The sequence below is a fragment of the Pelmatolapia mariae genome, linkage group LG5 (genome assembly GCF_036321145.2).
Source record: "Pelmatolapia mariae isolate MD_Pm_ZW linkage group LG5, Pm_UMD_F_2, whole genome shotgun sequence".
NCBI lineage: Eukaryota > Metazoa > Chordata > Actinopteri > Cichliformes > Cichlidae > Pelmatolapia > Pelmatolapia mariae.
The window spans coordinates 17,377,122-17,401,954 of record NC_086231.1 but is presented as its reverse complement, the minus strand read 5'-3'; the positions used below and the strand labels follow the sequence as shown (position 1 = coordinate 17,401,954).

The 24,833-nt window shown below is 38.4% G+C and overlaps 1 protein-coding gene and 1 pseudogene across 1 annotated transcript; both read left to right on the top strand.

Annotated features, from left to right (window-relative positions):
• The first annotated feature begins 3,648 nt into the window (after positions 1–3,648).
• Positions 3,649–7,507, top strand: LOC134627999 (taste receptor type 1 member 3-like; annotated as a pseudogene).
• Positions 7,508–9,374: 1,867 nt separating this feature from the next.
• odad1 (outer dynein arm docking complex subunit 1) lies at positions 9,375–15,033 on the top strand. The gene is made up of 14 exons (XM_063474543.1): positions 9,375–9,441; positions 9,529–9,625; positions 9,709–9,898; positions 9,978–10,103; positions 10,217–10,330; positions 10,469–10,536; positions 10,627–10,814; positions 12,184–12,318; positions 12,571–12,653; positions 12,937–13,105; positions 13,420–13,583; positions 13,666–13,751; positions 14,715–14,805; positions 14,923–15,033. Exons 1-14 carry the CDS (start codon positions 9,375–9,377, stop codon positions 15,031–15,033), a joined length of 1,689 nt encoding a protein of 562 aa, XP_063330613.1.
• Positions 15,034–24,833: the final 9,800 nt, after the last annotated feature.

Sequence of the window (24,833 nt, the reverse complement as noted above, 5' to 3'; positions counted from 1 at the left end):
CAAGTGGCCAGAAAGTTTTTATTGGTATAGATATCAGCTTAACAACTGGAAATATGTCTGTGTTTTTAATGCATTTAATCAGGCACACCAAATATCAATTTTCTCTTTTCAACCATTTCATACAGTAGTTGTAAGTAGTTATAAGATATTTAAGCGATACATATAGATTTTTTTTTAAATGGCTACATGTTTTTCAAACTCCTGTTACTAAAGATTTCCCCAAAAGATTTTCATATTTATATGAACATGAAAATATTCATATTGTTTGAAAATATGAATCCAAAATATGCAAATATGAACAAAAAATTCAAAGCTGATATAAAATGTGTTTAAATTAATATTTAAAAAGAGCTTACTTGCATGCCTGCTGTAGTTTTATGCAAATATCTTGGGAGGAAATATCTAAATTTGCTTTTGTGCATGAGCAACATTACATGCAAATAAACATGCAAAACCATCAGTGAGGTGAATACAAAACATAAAAGTTAAAATGGATAAACATAGATCTTAATACAAATGTATATAATGTATATACGTTTTCCCTATATATGTTATCTGCTGAGTTATCTACTAAACAGCTTTAAAGTCATGTCCTTGCATTGCAGACAATTCACAGCTGTACTTTTCAGGTAAGCCTAACAAACCTCAAAAGTCTCTTACCTCAGTGAATGCTTCATTATTTTTAGTAATTTCCTTTTGACTCAAATTTTCTTTGAGACAAAGAATTTTTAGATGTAATGTCCTAAAAATTCTATAAATGTAGAACTTTGTCTCACCTCAATTATTGTAACTCACTTTTCACACATATCTCTCAGTCTTCTGTAACTTATCTTCAGCTGAACCAGAATGCACAAAAACTAGCGAAATTCATTTAAAGATTTTGTTAATTCATCAATTACTTTAAACCTATACATGGCCAAGCCCTTGTTTACATATCACACCTGAATCCGCTTCTCCAGTCATCTAATGGGGGTCTTTTAACTGTTCCACATTCTTACTTTAAATTCAAAAGGGACCACTCTTTTTAGGTTGTTGCACTGAAACTCAGGAAATCTTCTTCAGTCTCTCAGGTTGACTGAATCTGTGTTTTGTTTTAAACAGCTGCTGAAAGCTAATTTTTAAAGATTAGCTATTCCTTAATATTTCACCCAATATTTCAGGCTATAGTTCACATATAATGTAATATGAGTTACGTATGAGCAAATGGATGACTGTATGTTTGACTGTGTGTTTGTAAAATTCATTAATGTATGTTTTATTCAAAGCATTGTACCAGTGCTTTAAAGTGTGCATTAAAATGATTACCATTAATATTGTTATCAATATGATCATTGTCAGGCTATTAATACTTCTCATGGGTTAACAGATAAAAAAAAAGGGGCATAGGTTTTCACAAAAATGGCAAGTTAAGCAAAACACTCAAGATACAAGGTTTTGGTTTCATATCATCTCAGCAAACAGACACAGCAATTTACTGTACGAGTTCATTTCATTGCCATGGTTAGTGTGTGGATTTTACAGGGGAGGAATCAAATGTGGAACACTGCAGGCAGAATACTAAACAAAAAGTGACCCATTATTGTGGCTGATTGAAGACCTAAACTAAACATAAAACAACAAAACTATCATCCAAAAGCAAGGCGTAATCAGGAAACACATGCAAGGGAGCCCAGAGGACTCATGACATAGACAAACAATAGACACACAAGGATGACTGAAGTATGTACACACAGAAGGCTGATTAGGGATAAAGGACAGCTGGTTGAATGGGACACAAGTGCAGAAAAAGAGGAAACTGAATGGAAGCAAAACTCAACCAAAAAGCAACCAATTGTCAAAATAAAACAATAAAAAGATCCCAAAGACAAAAAACTAAACATGGGTATATCAAGTCTTACACTAAATGTGAAGACAGAGATAAGAGATAAGGGTGAAAGAAGAGACTGCTGAAAGAACTGGCAGTGAAACACTGAGGAAAATACACCTTTGCAAAAAACAAGCTGAAAAGCTAACCTGAAGCGGAATACAGACCAAAGAATCTAAACCAAACACGAGAACAATAAGTCTTTTTCAAAGGCATTAAAACTTCATAAATACTGAACAGGAACTCAAAAACTCGAAGTAACGCTTAAGACAGAGAAAATATCATGAAAACTAAACAGGAATCCAGACCTCCGTGACGACGAGAGCTTCCATAATACAACAAATCTAAAGCTCAACAACAAAAACCTTGAAGTAAAAGAACAACCCCAGATTTCTCAACCCCAGCACTGTAGCTAGGCTAACAAACAGTCAGAGGTCTGTTGAGCTGACTATTCTTTTGTATCCATGTTGTACTTCTGAGTCAACTTTACCAATCACTTCCTCCAAACCATCAACGTGTCTTTAAAACCCCATTCCTATCAGACTCCTCAAAGAAGTCCTAACATTAATTAATGCTTCAATCCTAAATGAAATGAATCTATCTATGGTAATGGGTTACGTACCACAGGCCTTTAAGCTGTATTATATAGCTGTATTTAAGCTTTTTTTTTTTTTTTTTTACAGAGAGTAGAACATGCCATGGTATTAAAGGTACTGTGTTTCACTGGTTTGAATGATATCTATCTAACTGTCTCCAATTTGTTTATGTAAATGGAGAGTCTTCTTCACACATTAAGATTAATCGTGGAGTTCCACAGGGTTCCATGCTAGGACCAGTTCTATTTAGATTATAGATGCTTCCCTTAGGCAGTATCATTAGAAGGCATTGCAAACATTTTCATTGCTATGCAGATGATACCCAGCTTTATCTATCCATGAAGCCAGATGACTCACATCAATTAGTTAAACTGCAAGAATGTCTTAAAAACATAAAGATCTTGATAAAATTCAGATAAAACCATGGTTATTGTACTTTGCCTGACTAACCATATTCTTACTCTGGATAGTATTACCTTGTGATTTTGTGCTATACAAATAAAATGTAACTAATCTGAATAAAAGAGAGCGAGAAATCAACCTGACTTTTAGATTAATGAACAAATCAAAACATGAATCCTAAACTTCATAAACACTACTCGAACTCAAATACCACAAGAACCCTAGGATATCAGAATGATTATGAAATCTAAACAGGAATAAAAAACTTAACCAAAGAATAATCAAAAATACTAGAACAACAGAGAGAATAGAAAACTCTTAACAGGAGTCCAAAGCAACTCAAAACTCAGTGACGAAACCAGGAATCATTACACTCATCATTGATAGTTACACCAAAGGCAAACAAATTTCAAACCACAAACAAATTCTATGAAAATACTCCGGAAATATGAACACCACCAACACAGCATAGACCCAAACATACACACAAGGTGCAAAGAGAATGTTTTTTCTCAGAAAACCATCAAGAACATTAAATGAGACTGTGTCAATAAATCCTCACAAACAGTAGTCAAAATTTGTTTAATGTGATTTTAAAAAGTTTATACTACACATGTATTTTTTGTTTATTTGTTTTCTTTATGATATGCTCTTACTGAAGTGTCAGGTTTGGGTGGCCAGAAGAGGGAGGGCATGACAACGTACAGGCGAATTTGCATAAAACAACCTATCATTATGCACTGGTATATAAATATACTGCTGTTATTGCTGTGGCTTACTGGCGATATGGCTTCACGTCTCACTCTGCTGGTTTTGTGCTGTTTCTTTAGACTGAGCTGCAGTGAGAGTTTGCCTGAATGGGTCAGCAACATTTCTACCAACCTCTTCAGTTTGTCTGGGGACATTATGCTCGGAGGGCTCTTTCCCATTAACGATGTCACCAGTAATCTCAGTGACATAACAGAGACCAACCAGATAAGCTCTAAAAGCTAAGGATGGTTATGAACAACCATTTCTTAATAATATGAGATTCAAAATAACTGTGTATGCTAACCCTGACTTACAACGACTTCTACTGTTTTCTGCTTGTGGCTGAACAGTTTAAATCTACGCACACTGGGACTTGCTATAGCCATGAAATATGTAGCGGATGAAATCAACGGAAATCAGACTCTCCTCCCTGGCATCAAGTTAGGTTATGAAATCTATGACACATGCAGACAATCTTTAATTATTATAAACCCTACTCTGTCCTTCCTCACTGAAAAATCCAACCAAGAACTATCTGTGCAGTGTAATTACACCGACTATGAGACCAGTATAGTTGCAGTGATTGGTCCTTTTGTCTCAGAAATGGTGTCAGTTATTGGAAAACTCCTGGGATTTTTTATGCTACCACAGGTTTGAATACACATACATTTTAAGATCTGCAGCATAGTTTCCCCTGATAGAAAGATTTGACACATTATGCAATAAATATTTCAAATGTAAAAATAAATCTTTAAAAAGTCCATGTATTGGTGCCAGGTTATATCACAGAAAAATTAACTTGTTCTTTTGTTTTTGGTTTTGTTCAGCAGTTAATTTAACCTTTTTTAACCCTGATAAACACAAATGAGGTCTTATATGTCAACAGTGAGTAGAGGTAAGTATCTCTGATTTTCTGTTTTTAATTTTCACACCAGATTAGCTATGGGGCCACCAACGACAAGTTCAGTGATAAACTTCTCTACCCGTCATTCTTTCGTACGGTGCCCAGTGATAAATGGCAAGTGGATGTCATGATAAAGCTAATACAGAAGTTTAAAGCAACTAAGAAATTTATTATTATCTATTAGTGGATGGAGTTTGTTCAGTACCGGTAAACCATTTCATTTTTTCCAGGTTATCAGGAGTAATTTAACAGTTGTGTGGATTGGCAGCACAAGTTGGGCAATCCATACTCGAGTGACTTCTCTGCCCATCATTAAAACAGTTGGCACGATCATTGCATTTGTTGACAAAACAGACACCCTCGGCCTGTTCACCGATTATGCAATGGGGCTCTTCAAGAAAGTCAGTGAAGAGCGGACAAAGACATCCACTCCAACTACAAATCTTGACAATCCAAACAATCCCTGCCCACAATGCTGGAATTTGTTACCAGACAACATTAGCATAGTGGAAGCACCTGCAGTGCTTTCAGTGTGTATGCTGCTGTTTACAGTGTAGCACAGGCACTGGATAACCTGCTGGAGTGCAATTCAACTGCCTGTAAGTGGGGATCTGGAAGCAAAATCTATTCCTGGAAGGTGATTTTTTTTTCACCCAGTACATATAGTTAGGTCTTTAATTTGCAGGCCAAAAATACAATTCTTAATAGGCATTTAATTTTGCCTTTGTGCATCACTGCATTTTGTATTTTAAATCAAACAATTAAGATGTGCGCGAGATGCAGATTGTCAGCTTTTTCTCATCATTAGGACAATTCATTAATTCTAATACAAATTCCTAAAGCTCCTTTTCAAATATAGTTAGCCATTTTAAGAGGTTCAAGTAATTAACAAGTAATTAAACTAACAATTTTAAATATCATACTTATATTAAACTATCATACTTATACTTGGATGAAAATCCAATAACCACTTCTTTACACCTTGTTCTAAGCCCCTCTGTATTTCCTTCCATGAAAATTACAGTGAAACACTATAAAATTCAAATTTAACACAGAATGAATATCAAATATTATGGTTCATTTCTTATGGGAACAGGATTTATCTTTTTATGGAACTGGGATCATGACCCAATGTTCTGTGCTTTGCACTTTTGAGTCTTGTTAAATTAATTTCGAATTTGAGAAGCGAACCTAGTTTCTAGATTTTATTATGTTGGGTTTTCTTGTTTAATTCAGAGGACTAGAAATTGTATTGTTTGGTAATCCCTGGTAATTTTCCTTCTATATTATTTAGAAGTCTCTAGGTTAGTTTTAAGTTAATCTAGGGTTATCAGTTTATGTTCCCGCTCCTTTGGTCTGTTCTCTGTGTTTTGTTCCTTGGCGTTCCCTCCTCTCTGTCATATCTCTTGCCCTCTCTCTCTCCCTGTGCTCTGTCTCCATGTTCTTCTTCCTGTGTTTCATCCTTCGTCTCCCCCAGTCTGTCGTGTGTTTCCATGTTTGTGTATCTCCGTCTTTGTCAGGGCTGGGTGTCCTTGTCTTTCTATTTTATTTTGACAGTCCCTCGTGTCATTCGCATTGTGTTCAGTTTCACTTCCCCTGTCTCATTATGCCTGATTTGTGTCTCCACTTTTCTTAATCACCTTCATGTGTATATATTGTGTCTGTTCCCATTTGTCCCTCGTTGGAACGCCAGTTTAGCATTTAGTTTTGGCCAGTTTAGTTTTTTGTTAGTAAAGTCTTATTCTTCTTTTGGCCTTTTTTGTATTTCGTGCAGCCTTAAATAGATGGCTTGCCTTTTCTTAAGATTAGTTTTGTCTGCTTTTGGGTCCTCTCTTCAAATACACCATTTGCGCACACAGATCATGACAAATACAGCCATGAAACTGCTGGTTAGACAAATTTCCAATTAATTTTGAGCCTTTAAATGTGGGGGAACATGAATAAAAATGTCTTTAATTCATAAGCAGTTAATACAATTTTTTCTAAAGGCAGTTTTTTTTCTCCTGGAATTAAACCTGAAAGTTTACACATCGATCATATATTGATCGACTGATTGGTCGGCAGTGGTTTGTGTACACGGGCAACACTACAACAAATTAATGACCTAACTGTAGATGACTGCACACAATTTGCAAACAACGGTGCCAATAATAACATTAATGAATTTTGCAGCTGTTGCAGGTTTTAAAGAACACTTCTGTTGACATAAATGGCACACATCTAGACTTTGACAAAGACGGCAACCCAAACATAGGATACAATGTGATTCAGTGGGTTTGGACAAAATCATCTCGAGTGGACTTTAGAAATGTGCTAGAATATACTGAACAAAAATTGTTCCTCAATAAGTCTCTCCTTCAATGGCACACTAAACAGGTAGCTTTTGAAACTATGTACATCAACTTATATTGTATAAAAGCTTTAATGTCCAGTTTATTTGACTTCTTAGATTTTTTACAGCAAAAGTTGCAGGTTCCTGAGTCTGCCTGTTCAGCAATGTGTGGCAAAGGCCAGGACCACAGAGTCAAAGGTGTCCATTCCTGCTATTTTAACTGTAGGCACCTACCAGGCAAATAAGGGTAATGTGGTTTTCCACCATTGTCTCCGATATATGACATCCAGTGCACTAAATGTCCCAACCACCAGTGGTCCCACAATCACAGCACGAACTGCACTGACCCCATCTTTAGGTTGTACACCTGGGACAGCCAGGATGCTGTGATAATGATGCTGGTCGGGATGCTGCTGCTGATATGTCAGGGTGCAGTGGGTGTCATGTTTCTGATGCATCGAGGAACCCCCTGTTAAAGGCTTCTGGGGGAACCTTAAGTTGTGTGGCTGTGCTCGGCCTGATGGGAGCCTGCCTCAGTCTGCTGCTCTTCCTGGGGGAGCCCAGGGAATGTGGTGTGTTGTCTTCAGCTGCCCTGCACTTCCATTTTCCAAACTGTCACCCTCTCCATTATCCTGTCCATGTCACTACAGGTGAGTTAAGACTGGTGAAACACTGCCACACAATGGCAGTGTGCAGATAGAAAGTATGCAGTGTTTAAATTATATTCTTATCCATACTTACAGGAATTACAGACCGACATGTATTTATTAGACAGTTTGTGAAAGTGAAGGAATATATATATATATATATATATATATATATATATATATATATATATATATATATATATATATATATATATATATATATATATATATATATATACATATAGTTCAGTAGACTATAAAATGCACTAGATTAGATTGGGATAAGTATAAGCATATAAGCATTTTTCTCAATGTAACAAATACATCATATAACACAAGAGTACAGTGTGTATAGATACAGTAGTAGCATGTAATATTTTACTACTTGTTACAACACTATATTCATACTTGATTTAAAACGTGATTTTTTAAAAAAAAGAATTATCTTTCAGGATTGTTGTTTCACTTATCCTTTTGAGAGTCACAGCATTAAGTGAATTAAAATGCAATGAAACAGTGTTCTGTGTAATGTTTTGTTAATTTAAGGTATGACTTGTGTTTTATGTTATAAGGTTATGCCTCAGAGTAATACACGCGACATTATTGGAATCTTATTATTGTTTTTATGAGTTTAATTTTTTAAACTGGTAAACATGGAGTTCTAACCTTGCTTTTTTGTATTCTGTTTTTCTTGTTTGTACCAGAACCTGCAAGCTGTCAGATTAATGACTAGAGTGTGAACTACAATACAATACTTATGTTGGGGTCAAGAATAGAACTGAAAATACAGTACAAGATCATAAAATTTAAGTATTGTATATTACTAAATATACTACGGAAATCAGAGGGGTAAATCTATGCAAAATGCAAATTCTAGGAGTTTTTCTGTGTACTTGGTGATCAGAGCAATAGTTGTTATAGGGAGGTTTGTGGCTGGGGGACAGAGTAAGCACCATAATACACAAATACAAAGTATGTTAATAATTTTAAAAACGTATATACTTTTTTTTTTTTTCTTTTTTTTTTTTGGTGTGATGAAAATCCACAACTATATATTGTTTAAATAATTTAATCACAGCTGCTTTCAAGAGTGTTTCTTTTATACACAAGATGGAAAAACAAAATATATGAATACATTTCTCTAAATTTGTAGATTTTATAAAACCCACAACCACTGTTGAATAAGAATGAAAGAATTGTTTGATCATGTGTTTAATTTTTTAAATTTTTAATAAATGATAAACTCATTATATACAACTCATTGGCGAGAGCCTGCTGTCTGAAAGACTAAGCCCAGGGACTGTTTGTCCCAAAACACCTAGTAACGGTTGCTAACAACTCAGGCCTCTGTTACGGAAGGTGGTGAAGGGCTCGGTGGCCCTCATCGTTACAGCAGGTAAGATAAGATGGTATTTGTCATTAATAACATAGCACTCTTCTCGCGTAGCATTCGGGGGCAAGCTAATAATATCTAAACTCAACATATTATATATATTACACAACAGCTGGCATGAAACACGCAGGTGTTTTTGGTAACCTGTTAACTTAGCCTGCGGTTACAGAAAACTACAGCAAGAGTTATGAAGATATATTTATTGTTTATTGTAAACGCACTGTAACTGTGTCATTCAAAGTGCACAAACCACATGATATAAAAAACAGTAAATAAATAATTAGAGAAAAAATGACTCATATGTCTCTAAGATTTAGGCTAAAGCTGCTTAAAGTTTTGACTTATTTGAACAAATATTCAGCGTCTAATCGAAGTTTAAAAGCAGAATGTGAAACTAAACAGCATGGAGAAGATGTAATACAATAATAAATGTAATGCTTTTTCCTCAAATAATTAGTCAGGGATGTTCTAAAGTTCATTGCAGCCATGCCTCGAGGAAGATCAGCCGTAAGCGCACGCTCAGATAACAGTGAGGTTGATGTTGATGGAGCAGGTAAGGTTTTCTGTGTTGGTATTATTAACTGTTCATATATCGATTGAAACAGCTGTAACATCATGTGCACATGATATTGTTCTTAAGTAGAAGAGATCGCCAAATTGCAGAGACAGTTCAGGATCATGGAAGGAGATCTGCAGGCCTACAACATGCAGACCCGGAAACAGATCCGCAAACAACAGTGAGTAAAAGCTACACCTATACAACATAGTTAGGAGTCTGTGTATTTTTTTCTCTTCAGTCTCTTGTGTCATGTGGATAAAGGCAGGAGATAGAGGTGCTGCAGAAGGAGCAGGAGGAACTGCAACGAAACCTCGGTGCCTGTAACAGCTTGGCCCGTCAACAGCAGGAAAACAAGGACATCCAGACTATTCAGGTCCTGCTTGAGCAGAGAGAAATGCTGGAAGAAGAGCTGCAGAAAGGCAAAGAATGCCAGCAAGAGCTGCAGAAGGAGGTTAATTTGAGCTTTCATATTATTTGATACTTCCTCGTATTGTTTCATGCTTACCACGATTTTTATGTGCTGTTTTTAGATCTCCAGCATGGAGTTGAAGCTAGCAGAGTTGAGAAATGGAGCCGTTAGTAATAGTAATGCTCAAAGTTCCCCAGAACAGCGAATCCAAAAGTCCATACGCACTATGGAATACAAACTGAACAGAGTGAGTCGCGAAGCACGTTACAGCCAAATACCCAGAAAAATGAACTAAATGTTAAATATCATGGTGTGTGTTATACAAAATTTTATTAATGTTTGCATGTGTTCTTTGTCAAGGCCTTGACTCGCTTAAATAAGCAGTTGACCAAAAACAGCCAAGTGAGAGAGGAGCTGCATACTCTTTATATTGAGCGTGTTCGTTTTCAGCAACTACACAACAGGCTAAGCAAGGTCAGAGGTCACGTCACATTTAATATGATCTGGAGGCAAATATTTTTGCTATTTGGCATTTATTTACTCGGGTTTCTTTACACTTAAATAGCAGGTGCAAACTGAAAACATGTCTCCACATGAACATTTGTGTTATAGGAACTGCAGGAAGTACACAAGAAAATTGGAGAAGTAATCAACCAGTCCTCTGCTGCTTATGACACAAGGTGAAATTTGAGATTCAGTTTCTATGAAGGGCAAAAAAATGTCTGCATGTTATTCAGTTTAAAAAACAATAATTGTTATCTGCACCTTAGGGTGGAGGCTCACTCCAAGGCGACAATGATAAAAGAGAAGGCACTGAAGGACCGTGACCAGTACAGCGCTGAGTTGAAGGAGCTGGAGAGGGTTATTGCGCATGAGTCCACCCTGAAAACGTTCATGATCGTCAAGTGCAGTGATGCAGGCAGGCAGGACGACGAGCATGAAATGGGACCTGGACAATGTAAGAGGCAACCAGTGTGTTGTAGCTGCTATGTCTGTTTATATTAATGATATTAATCAAGTTATTCAATGAAATTCAGTTTTATTTATATATTGCCAAACCACAATAGCAGTTGCCTCAAGGCTCTTATTATTGTAAGGTAAAGAACCATCAATAATACATGTTATGTATGTTGTGACAGAGTTGATGATAATAATAGAACTAGACCACTTTAAACTTATGCTTAACAAGTTTTCAGACAAAGATAAGTAATGTACAGTACAGTGCTGTATGTAACCCAGTCTACATGTAGCTAAAATGTAAGCGTAACACAGCGTCATTCTCACAAAGGATACAAGAAAGCTTGATGGTAGTTTGTACTGAAGTAATCTGGGAAACAGAAGAGTAGAGGGGAAATAAACTCACAGGAATGTAACCAGAAGTGACCAGAAATTACAAAACAACACAGGAATTGGCTTGAACCATAAACACACCAAAAAAAAACCATGAGAAGCCAACTGAGATATACATTTAGGCTGTCTTTTTTTTTACTATTAAGTTGGAAACTGTGCTCTAGCAACATTACAGATGGTACTTAAATATGAATATTAAGAATGTTTCAAATGATAAAGTATACTATACAGGCTTAAGTACTGGGACACCTACACATTACATCTATAGGAGCTGCTTAGCAATGGAAACCCATGCCATGAAACTCCCGGTGCACAGTTTTTGTGCTGATGTTAAGAGAAAGGTTGAAGCTTCCTAAGCATTACTGAGGATTAATGACTTTTATACAGTAATTGCCACTGGTATATTTTATATACCTATGGAAATGGGATTGAGAACACCTAAATTCAAAGATGAATCAGTGTGGCCTATTGCTTTTGTCCAAATAGTGTATGTTTATGTGGTCTTCTCCATCTCCATGGCTATGACCTGTAAATTGGCAAATCCTTTTCAGTGTTTTTTTTGGTCCCCAAAACACTGGGATGGATGCCAATTTAATTTTTCCTGCAGCAAAAATATTAACAAATTGTTAAATGTTAATATAGAATAACATATTTAAAAGTGCAGCAACAAAGCAGAAAATTCAGTAAAACAGGTTTGCTGTTAGCTTAGAAACCAGTAAAAATGGGAAGGCACAGTCAGTCTTGCCAGTGTGTCCCTGGCTGCTTTAATATAGATCTCAAAAGGATCGCTGTTACATTTCTGGTTAGTGACTTAACTGTTCAAAAGGAAAAGAAAACTGTGTGTAAATTTCTTGGGGACATTTATGGTGTAACAGTGTTAAGTACAGATTGTCACTGTTGATTAATTTTGGTTAAATAAATGAGGAACAAGTTTGGTCCATACTGACAAGGTGGGGGGTGGGCTTTGTGTTTCATAGCTTTGGAGCCGAAAGAGCAGTCCAGGATGGACTCTGGAGAAGAGTCACTGGATGCTCTAGAGGAGGCGTTTGAAAGGATTCGGATTGCTACAGGGGAGGAGAACCTGGACCAGCTGGTCACCAGGTACATTCAGGGTAAGTCTAACAAACCAGTCAGAAGATTACATAGTTTTCTGTAGACAAAGCTAGCAGTTCTTATAGTTGTTTTTAGCTCTATAACAAATCTATCTATTTATTTTATTAGTTTTTTTAGCTCTGTGTTTTTTGTTTTTACTTTAGCTTACATTGTCTACATACAGTAAAATTCAATATATGTAAGATCCCACTTGGAAAACAGGGATAATTGGACTCAGTGTCTCACTGCTGTGTTGCTGTTTTGCTCTTCAGTTGAAGACCGGAACTTTGCACTTTTCAATTTTGTTAATGAGCAAACCAATGAGGCTGAGGCACTGAAGGAAGAAATTAGCAAGGTAAGTGTGTTTTTCCCCCTTTAAATCACAAAAATGACATATTGTTTCCCAGTGCATTTATGCAGTATGCACAAACTTTTGTTATACAATTTACAAATAAGCCAAAAACAACAACAACAAAAAAAAACTCTGGAAGAAGAAGAAATATTAGGAAATTAGATCAAAGCTAATGATGAAGTTTAGGAAGTGTCAGGGTGTGCTGGGTGGGGAGGTTTGTTCATTTATGTTTTTAACGTGCACTGTATATATATGTCTGTTTGTGCTGGAATTTGCCTCTCGGCAGATCAAACAAGACATGGAGCAGTTTCGGGTTAAAGGTTTACAGCAGGAACGAGAGCACCGATCTTTGTTGCAAGATATTGATAAGCAACTAGAGGGAGTTTTATCTCAAAGAAAGGCCAACGAGAACCGAGCCAGCATCATAAGCGAGATCCTGGACAAGACTAAAACGGGTTTGATTTATTTTGCAGTTACTGTTTTACTAAATATTTAAATGTTATCATTACAACTAGTAATTTCTCATAACTCCATACATCCTTAAGGCTTTTTTTGCAGTGAAGGTCCCAATAATCATGCAAATTATCAAAGCTCTACAAGCAATCACATAATTCAGTGACTATCATGAAGACTGTTCGAATGAATAACGTAGTAATACATGTATTTAATTTTTTTTAAAAAACAAAAAGCTAAAACATGCTACTGCTGTCACCTGGATATTTATAAAAAAATGAATTAAACAGTTCATGGTTTCTCTTCCTTATCGCAGGTGTAAACAACATCTTCACTAAAGTAGAGTGCGACCGCTCAGCGATAGAAGATATGCTGGGCTCCTCCAGTGGGATCACTGAGAACAACATAATGTCCTACCTCAGCTTAGTGGAGCAGAAGACCAACGAACTGCTCACTGTGCAGGCTTTCCTCAGTACTAAAGTAATCAGGCTGGCCTTTTAACATATGTATATATTGTTTTCTTTCCTGTGATACAAAGATTCTGCATTTAAAACTCTTACAGGATCTAGAAGACCCGGCGAGCTTCCCTTTGGGTCAGAATCCAAAACTACTTCAGCAGAATATCAGCATCCAACCTGCAGTCAACAGGTCAGCTGTTTATCTGTTCATTTTGAAAACTGTGTATTTCTACTTCTTCCTCCTCCTCCTCCTTCTCTCTTTCAGCTTCCCCATTTAGGAGAAGCAGATCATCTGCTTCCTTCTCACTCTATCCCTAGCATCCTCCTTGGTCACACCAACCCTTCTCAACGTCCACAAATCCTCTCTGTTATCTTCCTCCTCCCTGGCAGATCCATGTTCAGTACCCTTTTTCCAGTATATTCACTATCCCTCCTCTGCACATGCTCAAACCATCTAAGCCAGGGGTCTCAAACTTCAGTCCTCGAGGGCTGGTGTCCTGAAACTTTTCCATGTTACCCTGTTGCAACACACCTGAATATAATTAGTAGGTCATTAGCAAGACTATAGAACTTGACTGCACACTGAGGTGGCAGTTCAGCTATTTGATTCATGTTACAGCAGCTCATGAATAAAAGGTGCAATAAAAGTACTTTTAGAAGTATATATTTTTCCAAACATTTACATTTACTTAAATTTACTTGAGTAGGGTTAGGGATTGCCACTTCAGCATGCAGTCAAGTTCTATGATCTTGCTAATGACCAACTAATTTTATTCAGGTGTGTTGCAACAGGGACACATGGAAAAATTTCAGGACACCGGCACTCGAGGACTGGAGTTTGAGACCCCTGATCTAAGCCATGCCTCTTTAACTCTGTCTCCAAACCGCTCACCCTGAGCTGTCCCTTATTCATTTCTTCATGTCCATCCTGGTCACTCTCATTGAAGACCTTGACATCTTCGGCTCTTGCGCCTCCTATCTTTTTATCAGTGCAACCATCTCCAAACCATACATCAAAGCAGGTCTCTCTGCTGTCTTGTAAATCTTTCCTTTTACTTTTGCTGTAGTCCTTGGGTTAGAACTGTGTATTTGCAAATAAATAAATGCAATGCATTGGGTTGATGAATGTGTGCATCTAACTTAGATCCATTAGCGTGGCGTATGATGCAGAAGAGTCTCCTGTTACTGATGAAGAAGAACGGCCACTCTCACAAGGGGAACTTCGCCAAAGGATAATGAAGGGAGTGAGTGCAGTAATAAGTCCCAGATGTACCCCAACATGATAATTTGGGATATATGCACTGGTCAGTTTTTGAAGCTCATCTAGGGGTTTTTTGGGGGGGGGATTATTTGATTTCCAGGTTCTGGAGAAAGAGTTCTGCACGACAGGCAGCAACAAGACCATCAAAGATCAGTCTGCAGTTCAGAGTCAGATCACACCCACCGGAAGAGGCAGTAATCTGAAACACTAACCCAACCAGTCCAGTAAAGATGCACATTTTAAAAACAGGATCATTGTCATTTACTGTAATACAGATCAGCGAAGGCCGTGATAGCTGATGGAACCAGCTACCACATGTAACATTTCAAAGCCTAATTATGTTGTATGTTTGCCATCTTTTATGATGAATCATTGGCATGGTCTGCTGTATTGTACGTAGCTCTGATTTGCTTAGTCGGGACTAATTAGCTTAGGAGCTATAAAGTCTCTAGTAACCAGCTGTCCTTTTGATGTGTTACTTGCCATCTGGCTTTGACTATACAATCCGGTTCCAGCACAGCCCTCCCTCCCTGGCAGCGCTTTATTACATGATACTTGCTGCCATGCTCAGACAAAAAGGTTGGGGGCAGCAGAACCTTTGTAATTCTAATTGACATGCTGAGAATAAAAAAGGTGATTTTTTTATAGGACCTTTTAAGGCGTCTATGTACTTTGGGATTTTGAATACATTCTTTTGAACAGAAACACAATGTTTATTTTCAGATATTATTTTGTTTATTTTACAAATGATGATCATTGAGAAGAATATGCAGGTAACTGGATGTTTTTGTTAACCAGGGGAAGGGGGGCGCAAATTAGATAGATATCATTAGTCAGAAGAACATCAAATAAACTCTGAGCTCTGACTTCTTTAGCTTTTTTTCTGTTGTCGCACATATCAACCATTTAACATCAGTCCCTTTTTCCACTCAGTCTGTTTGGAAGTGAAGGGAGACCAGGTACATTAACATATTATTTTCACGTGAGTCGGTAATATCAACAGCATTAAAAAAAATCTCTTTGATCCCCAGGAGTTTGAAATGTCTCCTTATCCAAACATCCTGCATCAAGTCTGTGTTCGGGGCAAATATGGCACGTACTGCAAAGAGCAACTTCCTCCAGCGGAGAAAATAGAAAATCAGGATGTGGGATTTATTTAAAGAAATATATTTTAACTCAGTGAAACAATAAACAAAGCTTTTTACTATATTTAGATTTTAAAGGTCACACTGATGGCACTGTGTTTTTTTTACTTCGTGGGCTGAACAAGGCAAAGGGGGGTAAGTGAAGAAAAGTGTACCTGTCTGTACAAACAAGAAAAGACACAATCAGGTCATTATGTTAATCATCTTCAGTTTTGTGGGGTTTGTTTTCTTTGTTTGCTTTAATTAGCCTCTCAGCTAAACCTTTCTTTCCTTATTTAATTTGACAGTAGCGATTTGGTGAAGTGAAACTGTTACTCCGTAAACATAAATGACTGATCAACCAGTGACTCGGTTTGCTCAAGATAATCCCCCTGGTGCAGTCTCAACTGTGTCTATGAAAACAGATTATCAGAGATAAAAAGTGGTGCTGTGGCAAAGCAGAGGGGTGGTGGGAGATGAGATGGAGGAAGGCTGCTTTCTTTGACATTCAACTCTCACTTAGCCCCCTCCGCTGCCAAGAAATTCTCTGTGCACACGGCTCTCTGCATTGCCATAGAAACCTTCCTTTTAATCACAACAGAAACCTCATTTCCTGCTCCTGACAAAGAGTCCTCATTGCCTGTAGAGACCGCCCTGCATCAGCCATTTCCAAAGCCCACCTCCTCCTTCAGATCTCAACCTACCAGCCGCAGCCCTCCCTTTTTTTTTCTTTTTTTACCCCTCCTCTCTTTATAAGCACATTTTCCACCTTTTCTTCTCCTTTAGCTCAACTGCCATTTTATAGGTCTTTACATTTTTCTTCATCTCTCCTTTTCTTTTTTTTTACTCCATTTTTTTCCTTTTTTTTTTGCACTCTTTGGTTGAGGCTATTTTATTCAATTCAACTCAACTTCAGTTGGATTCAAAGATCTGTTCCTAGAAACACCTACAACACCCACAGTCATGCAAACGAGAACATGCAGGTACATGTGCTATTTATCCAAAGTTGCATCTGGCAGCTACGTGCTTCTCTGTCTTCAGTATGTGTCCAGGGCCCCATCTTTATCTGTTCCTCGTCTACAGCAGCTGATGTCCTCTTATGGCAGTAATTGTGTTCCTCTCAGTTCCTCTTAATAATAAAACAAAAAACACTGTTTAAAGAAACCGGGATTTTAAGTTCTGGTCAACTTTCATATCACAAAAGACTGAACTTTTCTTTAAAAATCTGCTCTTACTCGCTGACCTCACTCTTGCTCTGGGGGCAAACTGTGTTGGAAGTACAATGCCTTGTTCCCGCCGACTATTACGGGACTGTTATCTGGACCAGAAAATACCCCTGTACTCTGTCTGCGCTCTGCCCTCCACCTCCTTCTCCTTTTCGCTCTTATTTGTTTATTTGGGAACTTTGCCAGGTATTTCCCCAGTCAGTCAGTCTGTCTGCACCCACAATACTCCCTCCCCCATCGAAGCACCCTTCTCACTCACCCTCCCCTCCCCACCAGTGACGTTGCTAAGCAACCAGCCACCATGAGAGCCGGTGCATTTTCTAGCCAATCAAATCACTTGAGCCTATATTTCAAAGCGTCGAGGAAACGAAGATGATATCACCTTTTAAAATAAAGCCCTTCTTCATTCACGTGGTTCACACGTTGCACGATAGCTGCAGCTTCTTCTTACTGCGCATGTATGCCTCTGAGGACTGAGCTTTTAAGTGCCGGTGCCCCTCCTGCAAGTGCCGTCAGGCCACCGCTAGGTGGCAGCACGGCCGGTTCTCTGCTTACCACACATGAGCGAGTCTTTTTTTTTTTTTGTACTGCTGTTGCTAAGCAATCCTGATTCTCATACCTTACCTGTGAAACATTTGTGATTTCTTTTTTTTTTTCTTTTTTTTACAGATGTCCCTGACACCATTTTGTCTTTGTTATCACCATTTTTGCAAAGCACACCTATAACCGCACAATAAAGAGCTGCTCAACATCCGAGATTTTAACCCGCCAGGCCGGGATATTGTTGCAGTTCGGATGTGTGTGCAGATAAACCCTGCGTGTTTTCTGCTGAAAATGAATGAGCTTCGGGTTAAATATTAGCCTTTGACAGTTTCAGTTGGCTTCATCTCATCATGCAGAAGGCAGGAAATGTGCTCTTGAGTGATTAGGCCTGCAGCTCTCGTCTTCCACTTTACCAGCAGTGGAGAGATCTGTGTTTCTTGTTCCCCATGTGTGCAAACCTCTGGCTGTTTTAATGTTTTACACATCATTCAACTGATCAAGTCTAATTTTTTTTCTCGTTATCACTGATTTGTTTTGCCTTTTATTACTCTCCAGCCCCCCCTTCCTGTCCCCCTGTGTGCAAGTCCCTCATCTCAGCTTTGGTTGCCGTGCAGATGGCTCTTTGTTGGTGCTTTACAATGGGTCTAAGGTCAGTGTGCTTCTTGCCATCCACACACTCAAAACTTCTTCACTCCAGCTGTCTCGTGGCTTTATTTGCAGTTCGTCCGAGCTGATTTTCTAGCACACATCATCATGTAAACTGTTATATTGTGTTCTTTAATAAAGAGGAAGTCATAAAACCACACATGTAGCTTAGAGATAGCATGGACATCCCAGTCTGCGAACACGTGAGCCGTTATGATCTCGTTTGCTGTAACTGCACTACACCGAGGTCCTCTATGTAATCACCATAGTGCTCCTCACATTTGATGAATCTTAAATGACGTGTCAGTTTTAGTCGTGCTTGCTTTTGGAGGATCTCTGAGACAAACCAGACACCAGAATATCAGATCAGCCAGAGAAATAGAAATGCAAATCTACCATCTGCTCTGTGATCCCAAACTACCCCGTGTTCATCACTCAAGACCTAATGTAATAGTTACACACGGTTTTTACCAGTAATATAGAGACAATAAGATACTTTGTTTTCAGAAGAGTAAACTAAGAAACAGTGGGGCAAGCTCTCACAGAAAGATAAGTGCAAACAGCACCTTTGAAAAGGGATTTTTCAACTGCTAATCTGCTAATCCCTCAGAATAAAAAGGAGATTAACCATTCTAATCTTTGACATCTTTAGAGAAACATGAGGTATCTATAATGATAATGTAAAGCATTGTATTGGATGCAGGTTACACCAGAAGTATAAAACAAAATCTGTGCAAGAAATCGCCAAGTTGTTCAGTGTGCAAAGAAAAAAAAATTTTTTTAAACTGCCGGGCACCGCAAGGTTGAGCAACAGAGCCATGAGGTCTCGAGGCCAGTGTGAAGCAGTAAAGAGCAGGTAGAGTAAAAGGCGGGAAACTAGAAGGAGGAGGAGCATTACTTGCAAAGCAGCAGGAATTACTGGAAATTTCCACTTTTCTCTGGCGACAGTTACATGGGTGGAGCTACAGAGGTGAAATAAATAAGGTAGAAGAGTATGAGTTAAACTCAAGTGGTGAGGCTGGAGGAAAGCATGTCCTCCACCTTCCACTGTTAGATGTTATGTTTAGGAAGCCCAATATGCATTTTTGTAGATCTTCATCGTATACCAGTGCTCTCAGTTGTTTTAACTTAACCTGCAGCACGGTTTCCTGTTTTATGTGTACGATCTCATAACAGATGTAAACAGATGTTTGCATTCTTTCTTATAATGCTTGTTCTGTCATGCATCCTTTTTGTTTAGTACTGCACTGAGAGAAAATGTGCCAGCATGTCCTGCTGCTTCTTCACTGGAATAGTAATTTCTCAAAAATGGCTCCTATGTTCAGTTTCTGATAATTATTTGGAAAAGAAAGCAACAGGAAACTGTGGACGATTACACAGCAAACAGAGACATGTTTGCAGACAGATGACTTACATGACGAGTTCCTGATAAACAGAGCACAGTGTCCTGGCCTCTGTACCATTATTACAGTACATCTGCACATCATATTAGTCGTACATTTGTTCACTCATTGATTTTTTGAGTGCTTTTAGGCGTCAGATGCACACCATAACCATTAGCGTACCCCAGGTGATCTTTTTTTGCCCATCAGCTTTCTTAAGCACGTTCACCAGCCGTGCTAGCTGGGAGATGTAGTTCTCTGGTTTTACTTTCAGGCCATGCAACAACAAAACTAGCTGATTAGGTTTAAAGAAACAATCATGGTTCTGTTTACAGTACACTCTTTTAACAGTAGTTACCACCTCTTTGAGGGCTTATTTTGCCCAAATGTCTGATCACAGTATTTCCTAATCTCATTCATTAATAATGAGCCTCTAAACCATTTAATCCTCTCTGTGGTAGCTGTTTTTCCCCTCACCTGAATGGGATAAGACACCTTTTACTGAACAATAAAAATGTGTGCCTCAGTTTAGGAGAACCTAATTCTTATTTCATGTACTGCACAGTTTTTCATTACATATTATTTCAATAGCAACAGTGTTTGTAACATGAAGTGGGGGTTTTTTTAATAGCAGAACATCACTGCATCATAATCATCACACAAAGGGATGGAGACATTCATTATCTGAATTATGTTGAATTAATGACAAACACTGCTTCACATGAAAGACCAAAGAAAAAAAAAACTCTACATCTGCCTTTTTCCAAATGTTTGAAGTCTCCACAGACTAATGCAAAAAGAAATAAATAAAGAGAACCCTGAGAATATCCAGCTGAAGCTCTGGCTTTTCTGTGCCCCAGCTTTCATATAATTATTCTGTACTTAGAGCAAACTGATTGTAAGCTCTGGTTTTTTTAGACATTTATTAATACACACTGCACTGGATGTTAAGGTATTGCTACAATAAAAAACATTATTGTAGTGGGGTTTAATTCCTGTCTCCCCTAACCTGTATGTCAAGTATCTTTGGGTAAGGCTACTTGACAGATGTTATCATACAGGTTACAGTCCTCAACTGTGGCTTAGACAGTAGCTACTTAAGAAGGATGCCTGCAGTTATTATTACAAAATACAGTATGAGTTTTTCCACCACTTGGTCCATCTCTAATCACGGTGTGCTGGCTGGTGCTTCAATAACTCAGAGACCTATACTACAGGGAACATTAGCTTCTGTTAGGGACGCCCATGCTCACAGGTGAACGGGTAAAGAGAACATATTATACTGGAAAAGCACAACTGTTTCAGAAACACTGATCGCAAACTCAAAACAAATAGATTTGGGCGTGGAAGGATTTTTCCTGTAATGGAGTATGACATGTTGCAGCGAACGCCTCATGGAAGTTACAAAGCTGACCCGCTTTCTGACATCCAAGACAACTACAGCTTGTACCGTCTTATCCAGTGACCAGAGAGGATTACCAATGACAAACTGTGGACGAGAACAAAGCAGGAACCAACAGCCACACATATCCTGAGAAGAATGTGGAGCTGGTTTCGCCACACCCTTAGGAAGCCTATCAATAACATCACTAGGCGGGCTTTAACCTGGAATGCACAGGTGAAGAGAGAAAGAGAATATATGGTGTAAGGTGCTAAAACCAAAATCCAGAGCAGACGCCCCTGTGTGGATTTTAGGAGAAGATCGGAGATGAGTGTGCTGGAGGAGTGTTGTCAGTGGCCTATGCACCACCGATGAGAGATAGTTTCCAGAAATCTTTTGGCAAAACTACAAGTGTACAGGTTGTTATTTTTGTCAGTGGTCAGTGTATATGCTGTTAATTAAAGACCACATTTTCTCACACTTGTTCCATGACTGGGCACTTGACTCCCAGTGAGAAGTCAACTTTATGTTGTCTCTATATTCTGCAAGACTTGCCCGAGAATCAGAAATCAGCAGCCAGCCCATGCGGGACACAAAACAAAAGAGCTCAGTTTGCCCCCACCAATTTCTCCAATTATCAGGACCCTTCCCCCCGCCTGATCCTGAGCTCTGCTCCATGATGAACCCCAGTTTGTTCTTCTCTCAAGTGCTGACATTCCACAAGTCAGGTCTGTCCTTTGTCCACACAAAATTACCGGGCTGAACTAACCTGAATTAACCTGGGCGACTTCCCATCTTTTATCTTACAACCTCCAACCCCAGCAGGTAACAGCTTAGCACTCGAACGAATGTTTCCCCAGGCAAGGCTGAACGGGTGCAAAATATCTAATTTATTTTCAAACATGAGTCACAGTGAACACAAAGAAGCTTTTATGCAGTATTACTTTCTGTGGTCTCAATAATTTTCAGTGCCATAAAAAGTTTTCCTGCGCCTGTGGAAAGTATGGTAAACACCGTTCATGGCAAATAAGAGGTTTATGAAAATTACTGCATCTCTGTTTTAGTTTTATGCCTGACTGTCCTCTTTGAGCTCCAGGCTGGTCTTTTCTTTTACCTGCAGAAAGCACAAGCTACCCATAGATAGATTTTTTTTTTCTCTCTCTAGCATATTGTTGGCACATGGAAACATGTCGGGGTAGGCAAATGAGGAAAAAAAAAAAGACAGGAAATGATCTCACAAACACCTCCCCTCTCTCTGATTGCTCCCATTTTCCAGTTGCAGAAACAGAGTGAGTAATGCCTTCTGCTGCTTTTCAGTCTGCTCCACTGTTCCTGCCATGGATTCACACTAGCTTTTGCACACACTGAGCTCATTACATTGTGGATTCCTGCTTCAGTGCGCTGGATTCTCTTCTCCGTGGTCATTCATTTCCCAAATCCAAGGACACTGGTGTGATGAATGCCTTTTTTTTTTCTTCTTTTTTTTTTGCAGCTTTGCGCATGAATTTTCAACCTCGTCGTAAAAATTAATGCTCTATCAATGCAATCATCCGATACCTTGTTTAATATTTATACCATCTAAATGTCCATCTTTCACACATTAAACTGGCAACACCTGTACAGTTACCAGGTAATGTTATAGAACAATAAACTTAACATAATTAAAAAAAAATTAAACTTACATGAGACGGAAAATGCATTTTTAAGTAGCAAGCCTGTAGACCAAAGCACAACCCTTTGATCTCTCGCAACGTAATTACACTCTTCATAATTGTGTTTCAGCCGAATGTGAGGTGAATGACAACATAAAGCCTGGAGGCTTCTTTAGAATCAGTGGCTTGAATGTTGGCATGCACAGAGACGATAACTGAGGCAGCATGGGATTAGATTTTGGAAGGTCTTAAAATTAGAGGGTGAACATATAGTTGTGTTGAGATATTCTGCTAGGGTGTGTTGAGACAAGCACAAGACACAAACATTAGTAAGACTTTCTAGAAATGTTTGAAATTCAAATGAAAATTATACATTATGTGAAACACATGCAAATATGGCTTGTGAAATGGCGCAAACGAGTGGAAATGACACCACATTAAACATAATTTAAAAATGAATTCTGAGCAAAGTGGTGAAGGCTGGTGAAGGTTAAACAGCCTCAAAGAGGAGGATTTTTAGCTGTGAGTGTAATGGCACATATGTGGAGATTTTACCTGAGATAAAAATATTTTCCTTTGTATTCAACTGACAGTGAAGCAGTGACCAGATGTAGGCTTAAATTACAGACTTCGAGGCCCACAACGTGGTTTGCTACCACTTCCTTTGGTTTAACTGCTCGATGAGCAACTGCAGTGATGGCAAAGTAAGTTCATCTCAGAAATATTCTGAAGTAGAGCGCGTATAGTTTGGTTGGAGACATCACGCGGCAGTACCAATTTTTTTTTTTCTCTTAGTCAAGAGGAAATATAATTAGAAATTAAAATATAGCACCTCATATCAAACTGCAGACAGTACTATGGCAATACGTGACACCAAAATCCCTCTACATACAGTACTGTATAAAAGTCTCAGGTCACCTCTCTTTGCTATATATTTTTCTTCCAAGGAGTCAGACTTTCTCGTAATTTTTTCAAGTGGTCTTGAACAATAGTTCTCCAGGTTTTCTGAAGGTCTTTCTGAAGTTTTTCTTTGGAAATTGGCTGCTTTTCCACTAATTTTCAGTCCAGTCCTTCTACCTTCACCATTTTCAAAGGAATGTTTTTTGTCTGTTAACACTGACCTATGAATCATTTCAACATAAAAAAAAAATGACATCTAACTAAAGGGATGTGTACATATGACACATATGTGTACATATGGCACTCAGAATTGGGAGATTTTAACACAACCTAGCAAAGAACCCATTATAAATTGAATGTTAGGCACTTTGTTACTAGCAAGCTGTCACAAAACAGTTTGACAGACATATAATAGTATTTTCGCACCAAGCTGATCCCCAAAGAGCTGTTAGTGGAAGGCTTGACATATCTTGGCATTGTATGCATGTCTGTGCCAAAACATATTGGAGAAACTGAACAAGTTGAGCACAGAAGAAGAAGCAGCAGGCCTAAAAAGTTATCTGGAGGTGACAAACAGCATCTGAACGTCAAAAAAGACCAGCAAAGATCTGACGTGGGACCTGAGAGATACCTCTGGAGCTTCAGTTGATCCACCTACTGTTCACTAAAGCTTAAAAATTGCTTCATTCTTTCAATTCTCAAGGAAGGAAAAATGTGGCAAAAAGATGAGGTATGTCAAATTACACAATAACTAGACTGAAAATCAGTCACAACAGGTCTCATGGAGTGATGAATCCAAATTTGGTTTGGGGCTGCATTTCAGGCAATGGAAAACCTCTGATTGGAAATGGCTTCCGTTTTCAGCATAACAGTATTCCCAAGCATGCTGCGCATACCTGGATATAAAACACACAATGGAACACTATCAGTCATGAATTAGACTCCCCAGAGCATGGACCTCAACGTTGTTGAAGCAGTGTGGGATCATGTTGACAGAAAACTTAATAAAAGGCAGCCAGCATCCAAAGAAGAGCTTTGAATGTTCTGCAAAAAGTCTGAAGAACTACTCCTGAAGACTACTTAAAGAAATTAGAAGAAAGCTTGCCCAAGAGAGCTCAGCCCCTGTTGAAGAATAAAGGTGGTCATTACCAAATATTG